Source organism: Sycon ciliatum, chromosome 8, assembly GCF_964019385.1.
Source record: "Sycon ciliatum chromosome 8, ocSycCili1.1, whole genome shotgun sequence".
NCBI classification, from domain to species: Eukaryota; Metazoa; Porifera; class Calcarea; order Leucosolenida; family Sycettidae; genus Sycon; species Sycon ciliatum.
In genome coordinates, this window is record NC_088650.1 from 31,207,255 (window position 1) to 31,222,729 (window position 15,475).

The window sequence follows — 15,475 nt, forward strand, 5'->3', positions numbered from 1 at the left end:
AGCTGCGCCGTGCTGTTTTCAATTCGCTTCACGGCCTCTCCCACCCTGGTACCCGCGCTACCAGGCACCTGATTACAGCTCGCTACGTCTGGCCCGCGATGAACAAGGATATTAGTGAGTGGTGTCGTTCCTGCCACGCTTGTCAGCAGTCTAAAGTTCAGCGCCACACCACATCTCCCGTGAGTGCATTCAAGCAACCTGATGCCCGTTTCTCCCATGTCCATGTCGACATCGTAGGCCCGCTTCCATCTTCTAGTGAGTCTCGCTACCTCTTGACGATGGTAGATCGCTTTACTCGCTGGCCCGAAGCAGTACCTATTCCCGACATTACAGCCGAAACCGTCGCTCGCCAGTTTGTTGCCACCTGGGTCGCCCGATTTGGTGTTCCCACTGTGCTCACAACCGACCGAGGTGCCCAATTTGAGTCATCCCTGTGGTCATCGCTCATGTCACTACTTGGCACATCTCGCATTCGCACAACGGCTTACCACCCGGCTGCCAACGGCATGGTAGAGCGCTTTCACAGACAACTGAAAGCTGCACTCCGAGCTTCCGACAATCCACAGCGCTGGACGGAACATCTGCCACTAGTCCTGCTCGGCATTCGCTCCTCCCTGAAGGCTGACCTCAACTGCTCAGTTGCAGAAATGGTCTACGGTTGCCACCTCCGCCTGCCAAGTGATTTCCTCACTGACGAGCCTGAGCCATTTCCGGATCCGACGTCCTATGTCAGCCGCCTCAAACAAGCCATGTCCGAGCTCCGCCCTACACAACCCCGCAAGCCACCCACCCAGCATCCGTTCATTCCAGCTGACCTCTCGACATGCTCTCATGTCTTCATTCGCACAGATGCAACACGAACGCCCCTCCAACGTCCTTACACTGGTCCACACCGAGTCCTGGAACGTCATGATAAGTACTTCCGCCTCGACCTCAACGGCCGCTCCGACACAGTATCCATCGATCGACTCAAACCAGCATTCCATGACAACCAGTCTGTCGACCATTGCCATCCGACCAAGCCGACGCCATCGCTCGCATTCGACGTGCCTCCGCCACGCCAAACACGAGCTGGTCGTCAAGTCAGATTTCCCGCCTATTTCTGACACTCTCTCGCTTATCCCATTTGCTTGCTCTCACTTTATCGCGCTAGTTATCGCTCATTACTCATTCACTAGGAGGGGAGCTCTGTAGCGTCTCTGACGTTCTCGCATCATGACATCATCATTTGTTTGCATGTACACGTCATATTTTCCTCATCATCACAAACACTGATTCACCATACTCTCGCACACATTGTAATACCTACTACACGTACTTCTCTACCATAATAATTACGTAATGTTTGGCTAGCATAGTTCCAATACACATTACGACATCTTTTGATGTTACGCACTCCTCGCCTACAACGCTATTGTAGAAAAGTAGTCTTTACTCATCTCTTGTAAGTTCTGTTTGCATCCAAACACTTCTTCCAAACAGCACACGTCAGATATCTAACAAAACAACAAACTTCATTGCACAGTCTTCTATCACAATCTCTTTCCTATATAAACCTCCTTTCTCTTCACTTTCTTCATGACATTTAGTGTTCGCCAGTCTTGTAAAGATCTTGGAAACTAACACTCGTTGCACTGTATCTAGACTACTAAACATGTACATGTACATGTAGCTCGATGCGTTGTTGTTCTTTTGTCTTGTGCTTCAAACTTGGTCCTCAACTAGGCTGAAATGAAGCTTTGTCGTTCTGTGTGGCGAGAAGAATGGGTATCTGGACTGCTGGTGTACTTTGTACTTCCAGAAAGAGCCTAGGAACTGAAGAACCTAAGAGTATCGTTGCCCCCCCCCCCCCCCCCCCCCCGACACATGCCATGGTATCTCGATCCTTGGCATGAATGCATGGATGGACTGGGACTCTGGGAGGAGAGTAGATACACATGTACACGGGTCTAGTTCACCAGCTGAATTTCGCTCATCCATCAAATTATACCTAGGGTTCCCTGTAAAAAGGCGCTGACGCCTGTTGGGAATTCCCTAGTAAAAGAAGAATAAATAATAAATAATAATAATAATAATAATAATAATAATGACTGTGTGTGTGAGAGAGAGAGGGAGATTTAGAGAATGAATGTGTGCGTGTGTGTGTGTAAGAGAGAGAGAGATTTAGAGAATGTGTGGTGGACGCGCGTGTGAGTGTATGTGTATGTGAGAAAAGGGAGAGAGTGTGGGTGTATGTTTGTGTAATGGTGCGGGCATGTGTGGATTTGGCATTTATCCCCAGCTCTATTCTATATCATTCACGCCGGAACTACTGCTGCATAGCCCCAAGTCTGAAGACTTGGCAGCTTCACGCCTGCACCTGACTCTTGCGCTATGATACGCGTCGCCTATGATACCCCTCAGAATTTTCCACCTGCTCCCCCTTATGTTCTGGCTGCCCGTTTTGGATCCATCAGTTGCCTGATGATCGTAGTAATACGTGAACCTCAGAGTTGTAACAAAGCTTCCAATCTCTCTCTTGTGTAATAATACTAGCATGTACAATCATGTATGTCTAACTGTATGCAATCGCTAAGGCGACACTATAGCAAACAACCCTGCAGGCTGCACTGCCGTATGCAGGCTGGCGCCAACACGCCAAGCTACACAGGAAACGTGAAGTGCTAAAGACATCATGAACCAAAATCACAATATGAGTCCACCATTACCACACTTGAAGCAAGTGACGACAGCTAGAGAGAGCGTCCACTTGTCTTGGGCGCAGAGCCGTATACACAGCCTCATACTCATACAGAGCCGGAAGGGCCAAGGTTAGAAAGAGGTTGTAGACGGTTTCTTTACTCATCTCTGTACGTGGACGCACCAAGCGAGCACACCGCGCAGGAAACGCCCTCGCTCTGCCCGTCTGGGTCCTGAGACTGTAAAGAGTTCATGTACCTGGCAATGCATTTGTACTAATACAAGTAGGCCACGAACTTTGTGAGCAGCAACATACAGTGGTACTGATAGTGATAGACTGCACAATACACAATAGTCAATACGGACAGACATGACTCTCCGTACCCGTGTTATATGAGTACCGGTCCACTACTCGACCAGAGGTTCGCGCTTATGCCATCAAAGCATCATGGGCTGATTAAAACTGGCCACTTGCACGGTTCTGCCTGTTGTCTGATGACCACTAAGCGAGGAGCTTAGCTAAATACTTACCGGGTTAGATTCTGTCCACATGATACTAGTTGATGGTGTAGTCATTGTATGAACGGCCATGCAGTCTTGCACCCAGCAGTTCCAGCACCTTAGCTTAGGCTTTGCAGTATCCCAGCAATGGTGCATGCCTATCTAGTGCATGTACCTCCGTGAATTAATATCAAATTTTAGTGATACGAATGATTGGAATTGGCGATAATGCATGACACTTGACAGACATGGATGATTATCATCAAGAGCTGGGAAGTGCATGACGTACAAATGCATGTACTCAGTAGTACATTTGGGTAATTCGTTGTGCACTCGGAGAGTCTCTTGATGTCACCTAGCAAGGCCGGAGGAGACAGGATGAGATTAGGTTAGGTAGTGAAGGGTGCCGGTGAACTAACTAGTTACTTAGGGTTAGGCTCATACGGAACCCAGTAGCCGTACAGACTCAACCCCCCCCCCCCCGTTGAACTTTGGTTGGAAAATCTCATGTAAACGCAATCTGAACTGAGTAGTCCAGTAGAAACGTGCTACCCGCTGCCACTGCAAGCCGCCGCAGCTTTGGTATGGGACTTGCCACGGAGCAGCGGAGCAGCAGTGGAACCGGGCCTAGGCTATGGCACCTGCGTGTATTATGCACTCGCACGGCCGCAGTGATAGACAGATCTGGACGTCAACCGTTACGAGCCTGACGCACCCATTACTATTAGGCAATAGCAAACGGGGAATGAAGGTCATGTGATGCTCCACAGCAAAGTGATCCAACAGTAGGGATGTCAGCGCGGACACTGCGCAGGGCTTTGCGCATTCAATGATGTAATCGATTTTTCAACGCGGCGATGGCAGACTGAAAAAAAATGGCGATCGCCAAAAACCGGCTCAGTGAGTCGGTATTTGACGACTCCCCGATGCAGCTCGACCTAGATTTTGAAGTTTGGAACATTTTTAGAGAGAAAGAGAGGGACAGAGAGAGAGAGAGAAAGAGAGGGCTAGAAAGAAAGATTACTCAAGCTAATGCTTCAGTAGAGTCACTAGAAGTTCTGGGCACACTGATAGGCTAATATATATTATCATCTGACGATTTCCACAGCTTGTGCCGCTTGTTGCAGAGCATAAGTGAAAATGCGCCGCCAGAAGATCGGCGATCGTGAAGTCGGCTTTGGGTAGATTTGGCTTTCGCCATCCCGAGGAGTCGCTCCTGTTGCCTGTGAGAACCAAACCACGTCTCCACACGACTACTCGAACAAAACCCTGTCCACACCTGACAATCGATGTCTCTGGAACAACGGCCCATATGCACGGCGATATGTCAGAAATGCAGAAATTCACAAGAACGAACACCGTCACGTGGAGCATGAACGCTTCGGTCAAATTTCCTGCAAGCTCTCAACATCCAACATCAAGTATTTCTGCCGGGTTTACCATTGAATCCAGAGCTTTTCCCCGGTTAAATCCAGAGATTTTCAACTCGGAGATCGTGGCAACGATCGGCATGGTCGCCATTTTCCGCTCTGAAAGAACCCTGTCGTTTGGAACGAAAACGGCTTCGCGCCTTCCAACGAAAGCTAAAAATCGATTCCAGAACACATGGGCGGCCAACATACCAAACAAGATCCCATTCTGGTAAGCAGGTAGCCTGTAACCACCATCTCCTTGCAAGGAAATTTCAGCCATTTCTCCTTCGTTCAAGATCTCAATTTTCTGCAAAAAATAGCCAGTGTTTGGCAAAAATTCTGCATGCCACTTCTGATGCGCGTTTGGCTGCATGCGCGAACTGCATGCGCAGTGCACGCGCTGAGATCCCTACCAACAGGCAACATCATGCAAGTCACATGTACAACACGTGCGTAATTCTACATAATTCTATATTAAATTATGTAGTTGTTGTACTGCTTGTCAGCCTATCTTAGTATCTAGTCTCACTGCATCACGATCACTTGAGAAGTGTCGGAGCTAGCCTTCGACCTCATCAGGCTCATGCCTATCGGACCCAGAAGCGCCGCTATCTTCTTGGTGGTAGGTACGTGTAGGTAGGCTCGAAGGCCAACATAAAGATGATAATAATATTGTGCAGCTTTCACACTTACAAACACATGTAATTGTAGAAAAGAAAAAGGACCAAGGAATTACAAGTTACGCTATATTAAATGTTCACTAACACCACCACTAGTTACTAAACAATCAGCTCATGTGGTAACATTGCACGACATTGACCGACGGTACCAAGAGTACATAATTATGTACTCTTGACGCTACTTGTAGTGTAGTAGTGGAGACTTGTAGTTCCTTGGTCCATTTTTTCTTTTCTATAATTATAAACGTATCCTTGGCTCTCCATCCGAGTCCACACATGTACATGTTGAGCATGCTCTCTCTTGCCCCACCGGTGGTTTCCCGACGCTCCGCCACAATGAGGTACGGGACATCATCGCTGGCCAACTGAAGAAGGTGGCACACAGCGTAGAGAGAGTAGAGCCTCATCTCCAACCCCTCACCAGCGAGCTTTTCCGCTACCGGACGGCGTCCACCGAGGATCAGGCCCGTCTGGATGTGGCGGCGAGTGGCGTGTGGGGAGTAGGCCCAGACAGATCCTGCCGGCAATTCTTTCGGCAAAATATCGAAGAATTGAAAGAGCGGAAATTGCCGGCAAAATCGGAGCAAAATATCGAGATGTTGGGTAACATCGATGCCTGATACTTGGATTTCCTTGGTTCAGCAGGATACATTGCCCAGGACGAGATCATGTCACCGAAATATCACTGGAATTCACTGTGGATCCACATGATTTTGGAAGAACTCAGGGACACGTGCGTGGAAATCCGTGTTGAGAAACCGACCCTGCGATTTTATGAAACGTTGTACGGGATTGTAAGGGAATTGGATAAAATACACGTTTTTCCGGAGCAAAATGGAGCAAAATATCGAGATTCTTGTGCCAGGCTCGGCAAAATATCGAAGATTTCGCAGCAACATTTTGCGGCAAAATATCGAGGCGAGCGGAGCAGAATCTGTCTGGGCCTAGTGGGGAGGACGGTTTGAACGCGTTCATCTTGATATACGGGTGTTTAATACGCCACATTACGGTATATTTTAATAATAAAACCGGGAGACCATGGCCAAGATCTGGCATTTGGACATCACGCATTCTTGCAATGACTCACGTCACGAGGTCACAATGTGACATGATGTCACCACACATGTGTGATCGATCATGCTTTCGTGCTTTGAAGTTTGAGTTTGAGGGTCATTGTGGCTAATGATAGTACATGTAATGTCGTAATGAAGATGATGCAGGCGCTAGGCAGAGAGATACATGACATGTACTTGACTGTAGTTCACGCTTGGCCATGCCATGGCATTGCCCCACCCCACCCCCCGCCGCCGCCGGCCCGCGACGATTGGTGCAAAACTACAGGTGGCATGACATAATCCCAATGAAGAAAAGTACAGTACTACATGTACATGATTGTACTAACGTAACTCGTTGGTTACCTGCCGAGGCGCATAGCTCGTGCACATCTTCGTGCATCCCTTCCCTCCTCATTGGAACTTTCCGCACCTGAGCTGAGCCTTCCAAGTGGAAGGTTGTTGGTTTGCACTTCGTAGATGTGTTGGAACTACAATTGTAAGTGTTAGGTCGTCAAATGTCTCAATATCCTTGTCAGTGTTGTGCCTTGTTGTCCGACGCACTATCTGACTGAGTATTGCTCTCTTAGTATTGACTCCCATTGATTTCGCTTTATAGTGTGCCTATTAAAGCAGTCAAATATTCCTGCATATTTCACTCCTTAGTTAGGGCTATATTGACTGCTTATTATTGATTTTGACTGCTTTAATGGGTTGCGCAGTTGAACGGTGCCTAGTGCAGCATGGTCACTGTATGATACATACATGTACATGTATTAATACAGTATTATCTCGTTACCTTGGTGGGCTGTTTGTCATATTAACTAGTAACTTATAGGTCCTTTTCACATCACCACCTCTACAGGTACATGTACAAACGAAGCTCACTCATCATATTCACACACACGCACTTGATGCTAGCCAAAAGCTACACAAGCCGTTATCTCTTTGTCTGTCAAATCCTTTTTCATTATAATTATTATATATGATTTTAATTTAACCAATTTTTGGGAAAGGGTAGATCACACCTTAATTAAATACAAAGTAAATTTCTTTCTTCAAAAGTCTGCATTCTGTGTTTATCAGAAATGATGTCTGCGCAAGCTTCACCAGCACAAGGGCTTTACTTTTTCCGTAACAGACCCTCTTGTGCAAAGGTGTCCAGAATTTTCAATATCCTATTACACTGTACCAGTCTACATGTATAATTGTAGGATTTGGCCTCTTCAAAAATTGGCTTTGTACTTCCCAGTTTCCCCTGCCAATAAAACCCCTACATGTAGTTGGCAATATCCAAGCCTGTAATTATAATTATGGCCCATATGGAGCTAACAAAAACATTCTATGCATCTATGGCTATAGAAGAAGCACCTCCTAGGCTAGTACCCCAGGAGTATTCCACTATTTGTACATACTTGAACACAACTGATTTAGTAAATGCCCCATACGTGCGCATGTAGTGTCTTTAGCTCATATTGATCTGCCAGCACTTTATCGCAACGCAACTTCAATGCTAGGAACAGCCGAGGATGGTCTGATATTCATCTATTCCACTCCTAGTCTATTTCTACCACTTGTAATTCATCAGCAATAATTGCACACAGAGACCTTTCCTGGGGGTCTTAGCCATTGGGTAACCTCTATTCATTCATTTTTAAAGAAAGAGATGCATCGTAGGAAAGATCGAAATGCATCTTCAATATTAAAGTGGTACAAAACCAGGTTTGCACCAATCACTGAGGAGAAAGGGTCAAAGAGAAGAGAGGTAAGCACAACCACAATCACCAAGAATGGAACCCGCGATGGACCTCATGATTGGAAGCCAGCTGCACCAAACGGAATATACCGGTTTGGTGCGTCCATGGAGCTATGAAGCCGAGACCTCTGGTCGGCTGAGCTTAATGTGCCCCACCACCACACTCCATTGTCCACCCAGTGTCTGGAGATATGTGGATTTTGTAGAAAAAAAGAAAAAAAACGGTACCGTGCCGGTATACATGTACATGCACGCACACAGTACAATTGAAACGGACTACGGACAAATGCAACTCATGCAATCACCCAGCACAACTCCACATAGTTTGTCCATAATAAAGTGCATACCCGTGGCACGCTTTGTCGTAGCAGTATTCCTAAGCTGCAATCATGAAGACAACCAGCAAACAGTGCAACTAGTACGGTAGTAAAGCGTGCTGCCAACAGTCGAGTATTGAACAGCAAGGACAGGCACCACAGCAGCGTGCGTTGTTCACCCAATACAAAGCGGATGGACCAAACCAAGCAACAGCGTCACAACCATAAAAGTACCGAAGAAAGTTAAAGCAGTGGCAGCACGGATGAAGTGAAATATAAAAGCCCATTCCACCCTTCAAAGTACTACTGAAGTAGTCACAGCAACACAAAGCATGACCTGACAGCTGAACAATGCATTGGACTGCAGACATGACCCGCCTGCAAAGCATAGTAAAGGCATCCAGAAGCCTATTAACAGAAATAGAGGAGATTCGATGAAGCCCACGAATGTCAGAAACGCAATCTCTGGTTCTTTACCTGCTGCTAATGCTACCATGCCAGCTATGTACAGCACTGCGACGATGATGAGAACGGCGAAGAGATAGGCTGCAATATCCATGCACTCCTTCCAAACACACACGCACACAAGCACACACACACACACTCACTCACAGCTCCGACATGACAGCAGGAAGCACTGCACTTTTCAACTATGTTGTTTTCATCAGGTACTTATGGTTGTAAAAAAAAGAGCAAGGTATGCACAAAATATGGAGTAGATTTAGAAACCGTGGATTTTCAATTGTTCTTCTTTGACGAGTCCGACTGTTGTTAAAAACTGGCATACGTTGTTTCTCTGGTCTCCCTGCAGCTGGATAACCTCTCCGTACTCTGAGTGGTCTACAACGGTTCCGTTACATGCAAATTGCTGTATTTTCAGACAAGGAAAAAGGAAGAGATGAAGGACAAAGGAAGAGAGAGAGAGAGACAGAGAGAGAGAGAGAGAGAGAGAGAGAGAGAGAGAGAGAGAGAGAGAGAGAGAGAGAGAGAGAGAGAGAGAGAGAGAGATGGAGATGGGGAGAAAACAACAGAGGACCGTCACAAACAGTGAGATAAAGATAAATAACCATCAGCAAGACTGACGGTTGACAGACGGTTCATAAATGAGGAAAGCGAAAAGTGAAAAGGAGAGAAGTAGCTATACAATCTAGTGTGTTCGAAAGTATAGACCTCTAGACTTTTTCGAATAATTCAAATTCGGTTTGAGCTTTTGAGAAATTTCTTCGGAATATTGCTTTGGCAGCTCCCGCAATTTTTCTCATATTTTTTTACTATGTTCACACAGTGCTGGCAACTGAAATCACATCGCAAAGAATGTGAACCCATCGCTCAGGGGTCGGATTTCAGTTGCCAGCACTGTACATTTCTAAGCGATTGGATAACAAATGTCCAATTTTGGAAATTTTATGCACAAAGTGATCACAAATTTTATGTGCTATTGATGCTGGCCTAACAGTTTTTCGAAACCAGAGGTCTGGACTTTTGAAACGCACTATAGGGACATTGAAAAGTCATAAGACCCCACCATCTGGACTCCCCTGACCATACTGTAGGCACATCCACCCACCCGATATCCCCAAGGTGCCATGATGTGCTATGCATGCACAAATGCCAATACTGGAAGTCAACAAATATTCGGCGCATGTCTATTTTCGGCCTGGTCATGTTTGGCCGAAAGTTTGTTGCGGCCGAAATTTTGCTTTGCAAGGTTCATATTGACAGTGTATACAGGCGGCAGCAGCAGAGGGCGAAAATTTGATGCGGCCGATATGGGGAGGCCGGAATTTGAACGGGCCAAAAATTTGTCGACTTTCAGTATTCCGTGCTCACACTCTGTTTTCATGCACATATCGTTCAAGGGCGTCGGGACTCGGAAGCAGTACGACTGGTACGGCTCGAGCCGTACCACTTTTGGCTCCAGGTGGCCCACGCGGAACGTCCAAATCCGGTGTAAAAAAAATGGGGGTATCGAGTTTGTACATGACCACGCGTGATCGTGAGCCGGGATCCGTCACAGGTGCACCAGTCAGGTCACTGCATCGTGTAACGCGTGACTAGACTGTCGACTACGGAACTGCATGGCATGTATGCGTCATGATTCGTAGATCTAGTCGGTCTCTTTGTTATCCTTAATGACTTCGTACCTTTGGAGACCCTCTGAGAGGTGTATTTTGAGTGTTTTTTGAAAAAAATATCCCGGGGGAAGTTTCCCCGGACCCCCTCTGACTGTGGAGCCGTACCAATTTCTACCTCCATCCGACGACCCTGTCGTTACAATGATACATGCCCAGCATTATCATAATACTGTAGAACGGTTAATTTAGCGGGTGAAATTTTTAGCGTATTCTGAATCAGGACCAATTCACAATGAAATATTTTAGCGATCCAAGTTTCTCAGAGGTCAAAAAGAAGGTGACCAGTACTGTACATGCAAAATTTCGATTGGCGCGGCTAAACTTTAGCCAAAGGTTTTCTGTCGTCCCTGAAACGAACATTGTTCATTTCGTACCCGGAACCCTCACCTCCCTCTGAAACAAACCCAGCTTGCTATGCTGGACGACGAAAGTCGCATGCATGTACATGACATTATTATTGTACAGTGTCGGTCAGACTTGCGATTGAGGCTCGCAACCCCCCCCCCCCCCCAACGAATGGTGTTCGTTTCAGGGACGGCAAAAAACTTTTGCGATGACCCCTAAAACATAACTGGCGCTAAAATTAGCCGTTTACAGTACATGTAGTAGAAAATCGCTGCAAGTTACAACAGTGACTGGCAAACAGATGGAGTTTGGTCTTCAGCAGGCTAGGCCAAGGGGAGTTTCACTCGTGCAACAAGCTTTGGCGGGGAATACCCAGATGGCGGGTGTGCAAGAACACAATCTATCCCCGCAGTCACGGCAGCTTACCTTCTTGAGCGCTCTGACAATGCGCTTCTTGTCGTACTCATCGCTCAGACCTTGTACCGTCGTGAGAGTCTTGCGTCCGTTACGCTGCTGAATACGGATGTGCACCACTCCGCCGACTCCAGATGCGCCTGCACCAGCTTCGCCCTCTGTCTTGGCGTCCGCAAACGCATCTGCACAGAATGAAATCAGGTGACAGCGGAGCAACAGAACACAGTTGAGATTATAAAATGAACAGCAGACGTGGACGGTTCAGTTCAACCCCTTGGAGTCTATAACCTTTTTGTTTCCTCAGAATTTGTGGCGCTCACGAAAATGCGCATCCAATTTCCATCACAACTTTGGTTCTACTTTACCGATATTGACGATCTTGGGCTCGTTGGAAAGCTCTTGGTGAGAGCACAATAAGGAGCCCCCAAACTTGTCAGAGCACTACTCATTGTCCGCAACAACGCGCTCCAAAACATGAGTCCAGTTCCAGATCTGAGACGAAATCAGTCTCCTTCAGCCATTTCACTGTGCCTAGCTCGGATGTGCTCAAATTGTTTTGAGTGGAAGCTTTTCTTGTAGTGACTTCGCGTCGCGCCTGTCCTCAAGCTGGGAAGATCCATTTTTCATGCACTGTTGACTCGCAGCACGCAACGCAGAAAATGCAAAATGTTCGATCTACCGCCGCTCACTCAAACTTCATCGGAGAGACCTCGGACCTGCTCGAGGCGATAGCTGAGTTGTCTCTCAGCTATCGAACTTAGTCGCTAAAACGTCCCACATGGGTAGATCTAGACTTTGACGTTTGAGAAAGGGGATGTAGGAGCAGGCAGCACTTGCCCTTTTCGTGATAAGAGTGTTCATATTGATGAATGGGGATGAAATGGGTTAGCATCAGCATCATCATAGGTTAGAGCCCAGATAGACGCAGACCAGGACACATGCAACTTGAGCAATACGCCCGGAGGTGTGCATTTAAAGGGGAAGTTAAGGCAAAAATTAAAATTTCACCAGTTGTAGTCTTCGGGGTGCTGAGTCGAATGGTCTTGGTCCGAGAAAGCTGAGACGCTCCCTTCCTACTTGAATCCCAATCGAACTCGCGCACTTCCACCGAAACTGGGTGACTGTGCCCTACTAGTACCTTTATTCCCAATCGAACATGGCTGAAGAAGCGGTCACGTGCTCCTGGGTGCCCAAATCACCTGGTCACCACGCCAGCAGGCGACAACTTTCACACCAAGGTTCAAATCGAGTGACAGGACTGCACCCAAAAAAGGTCAAACAGGCTAGTAAGTTGTACCCTGCAGGCACGGTGACCAGGTGACTGGTGTACGCAGGAGCACGTGACCGCTTGTTCAACCATGTTCGATTGAGAATAAAGGAGGAACGCTGCATCGCAGCCTTTTCGGACCAAAACCAGTCGACTCAGCGTCCAAAAGACTACAACATATGGGCCAAACGCGGTCATCCGTGCTTTTATAAGAATGAAATGGCGCTTTTAGTGACATTTTGCATACAAATCCCCATCTAGTAGGGCGCAGTCACCCAGTTTCGGTGGAAGTACGCGAGTTCGATTGGGAATAAAGGAGGAAGGGAGCGTCTCAGCTTCCTCGGACCAAGACCATTCGACTCAGCACCCCGAAGACTACAACTGGTGAAAATTTGATTTTAGGGTATACTTCCCCTTTAAAGCACGGATGACCGCGATTGGCCCATATGTTGTAGTCTTTTGGACGCTGAGTCGACTGGTTTTGGTCTGAAAAGGCTGCGATGCAGCGTTCCTCCTTTATTCCCAATCGAACATGGTTGAACAAGTGGTCACGTGCTCCTGGGTGCCCAAATCACCTGGTCACCACGCCAGCAGGCGACAACTTTCACACCAAGGTTCAACTCGAGTTCAACTCGAGTGACAGGACTGCACCCAAAAAAGGTCAAACTGGCTAGTAAGTTGTACCCTGAAGGCACGGTGACCAGGTGACTGGTGTACGCAGGAGCACGTGACCGCTTGTTCAACCATGTTCGATTGGGAATAAAGAAGGAACGCTGCATCGCAGCCTTTTCGGACCAAAACCAGTCGACTCAGCGTCCAAAAGACTACAACATATGGGCCCATCGCGGTCATCCGTGCTTTTATAAGAACGAAATGGCGCTTTTAGTGACATTTTGCATACAAATCCCAATCTAGTAGGGCGCAGTCACCCAGTTTCGGTGGAAGTGCGCGAGTTCGATTGGGATTCAAGTAGGAAGGGAGCGTCTCAGCTTTCTCGGACCAAGACCATTCGACTCAGCACCCCGAAGACTACAACTGGTGAAATTTTAATTTTTGCCTTAACTTCCCCTTTAAACAGTTGCCTGGCTTCAGAGCCATTACAGGTCGCGTTGTGTGTCCTTTGGGGCGGTGGGTCTCTCGCTGGTACCAGAAACCGTTTTAGAGAGATGCACTATACACACTGGGGAAACAGGTGTCCAGGCTTTGTCTTTGTTGCCCAGGGAGGCTCATGATGAGCCCCACACTAGTGCAGCAAGAGCCATTTAAATTCCAAACAATCAGAGCCAGTCCATCAAAAAAAGAAAAAGAGAGGAAACAAAACAGTGTGAAACTACCACGGGAACAGTGTCACAACCCGGAAACTGTTCACTCAGCACCGTGTGGGGTTGATGTTAATTTCGTCACCCTGTTTACTGCTCCCCCCCCCCCCCCCCCCCCCCCCGTGATACTCCATCAAAAAACTGGACGAAATCAGCAGTACACCTAGAAGCTCTGAACTCCCAGCTGATACATGCATGTGCGTAGTCCAATGGTGTCAAACTAGGATTTGGTTATTTAAACCCTTTACTACCAGCACAGTATGAAGCATAATTAGAAATTTCAGTACAATTTTCATCTTCAGCAGGTCATAACTTCGGTCTCCTTCACTTGTTTTTCACAATGTTAGGCTCGTTGGAAAGCTCTCGGTGAGAGCAATGCCAATACCAGGCTCCATCAATCAGTCGCGGGAACACAGCAAACGTGTCTCCAAGTCCAATATGCAAGAAAATTGTCCCATCAAGGACATTCCGCTATCCTCCATCGCAGAACGCTCAATTTTCTTTCAAGGCGATTCACACCTCAGTCGACTATGTCATTATGATGTGCCCAGTCGCTCAAAGAGCATGCAAAAAGCCCCCCCCCCCCAAATGGCGAAGAGCATCGACCAAATATTCGAATTTTCCGAGTTAAGAATACGGCATGCGATATCTCTGGGAGTCCGGCATCTTAGCTCTTTGGCAATTGTTTTCGCTACCACGTAGACCCTTTGATTGTTGAATTTGCACAAGAAATGATGGAGTTACAAAGGTTTAAGTAATCAATCAGTCATCATCATATCATGATGGAAAGTCTGCAGGCCGGTGATGAAGGATTAATAGCAATGTCCCTGATTGAATATTCTGCTGAATGCCAAACCAAAGGACGCAAACATATTTTGCAATTGCCCACTCTGACCCTGTATCTAGGAGATAATTATTAATTTATTATACAATGACATGTACATGGTGCATGCTGAAAAGGATTATACATCGTATTATTATGTTTATTCAAGCAGTAATAGTTCTCATGCGCTCTCTGGCCCCAGCTATTTCTGTAAACTGACTACTTGAAGCAAGCTTTTTTTTAGCTCTGTTAGGCAACTGGTTCATAATCAGAGCACAACACAGAGCACTGCCTGCCTTGCATCTGACAAATGCTAAACCAACCAAATATCTCCTGACACTGCCGCAACTCCGAAAGAAGAGAATGGCTTAAACCAACCAGGCCTTTCAATTACACATGTCACTAGCAAATTCTACTAGAACCAGGCGGAGATAGGAGCAGTCAAGTTGCATACTAGCATATCGTTCACTCTGGTAGCTTTGTCTAACATTGGCAGCAAAAAAATCACTTCATTTCTTCCACTCACCGAAAAGCTTCATCGGAGGTCCTGCTCCTGCCATGATTATACTGATAGGAAATCACCACAGATAGCACTGGCGATCAACTAACTTCAACTCTCGTCGCAACTTTGAGAAGATAATCGTACGATTGAAGCTGTTAGCACTTTTGCTCACCAGGCAATTGCTTTACAAAAAGGTCTCATTCAGAACACTGGGCCATATATCCAACACACGTACACATGCATGCACAGACAGTTCGAGTTGCCATTTTTCTT

General features: G+C 46.9%; 1 protein-coding gene across 1 annotated transcript; it reads right to left on the bottom strand.

Moving 5' to 3' along the window:
* Positions 1 to 8,415: 8,415 nt before the first annotated feature.
* LOC135822732 (eukaryotic translation initiation factor 1b-like) lies at positions 8,416 to 15,422 on the bottom strand. The gene is made up of 3 exons (XM_065335558.1): positions 15,227 to 15,422; positions 11,304 to 11,473; positions 8,416 to 9,265 (listed from the first exon to the last, which is right to left on the bottom strand). The coding sequence occupies exons 1-3, from the start codon at positions 15,258 to 15,260 to the stop codon at positions 9,119 to 9,121; spliced, it is 351 nt and encodes a 116-aa protein (XP_065191630.1). The 5' UTR covers positions 15,261 to 15,422; the 3' UTR covers positions 8,416 to 9,118.
* Positions 15,423 to 15,475: the final 53 nt, after the last annotated feature.

What these genes read in the sequence shown, in the direction of transcription:
- LOC135822732 (XM_065335558.1), bottom strand. Translation starts at nt 15,260, where the DNA reads ATGGCAGGAGCAGGACCTCCGATGAAGCTTTTCG. An exon ending in ACCTCCGATGAAGCTTTTCG is followed by an intron (nt 11,474 to 15,226) that starts GTGAGTGGAAGA and finishes CATTCTGTGCAG; the next exon opens with ATGCGTTTGCGGACGCCAAG. An exon ending in TTGTCAGAGCGCTCAAGAAG is followed by an intron (nt 9,266 to 11,303) that starts GTAAGCTGCCGT and finishes CTGAAAATACAG; the next exon opens with CAATTTGCATGTAACGGAAC.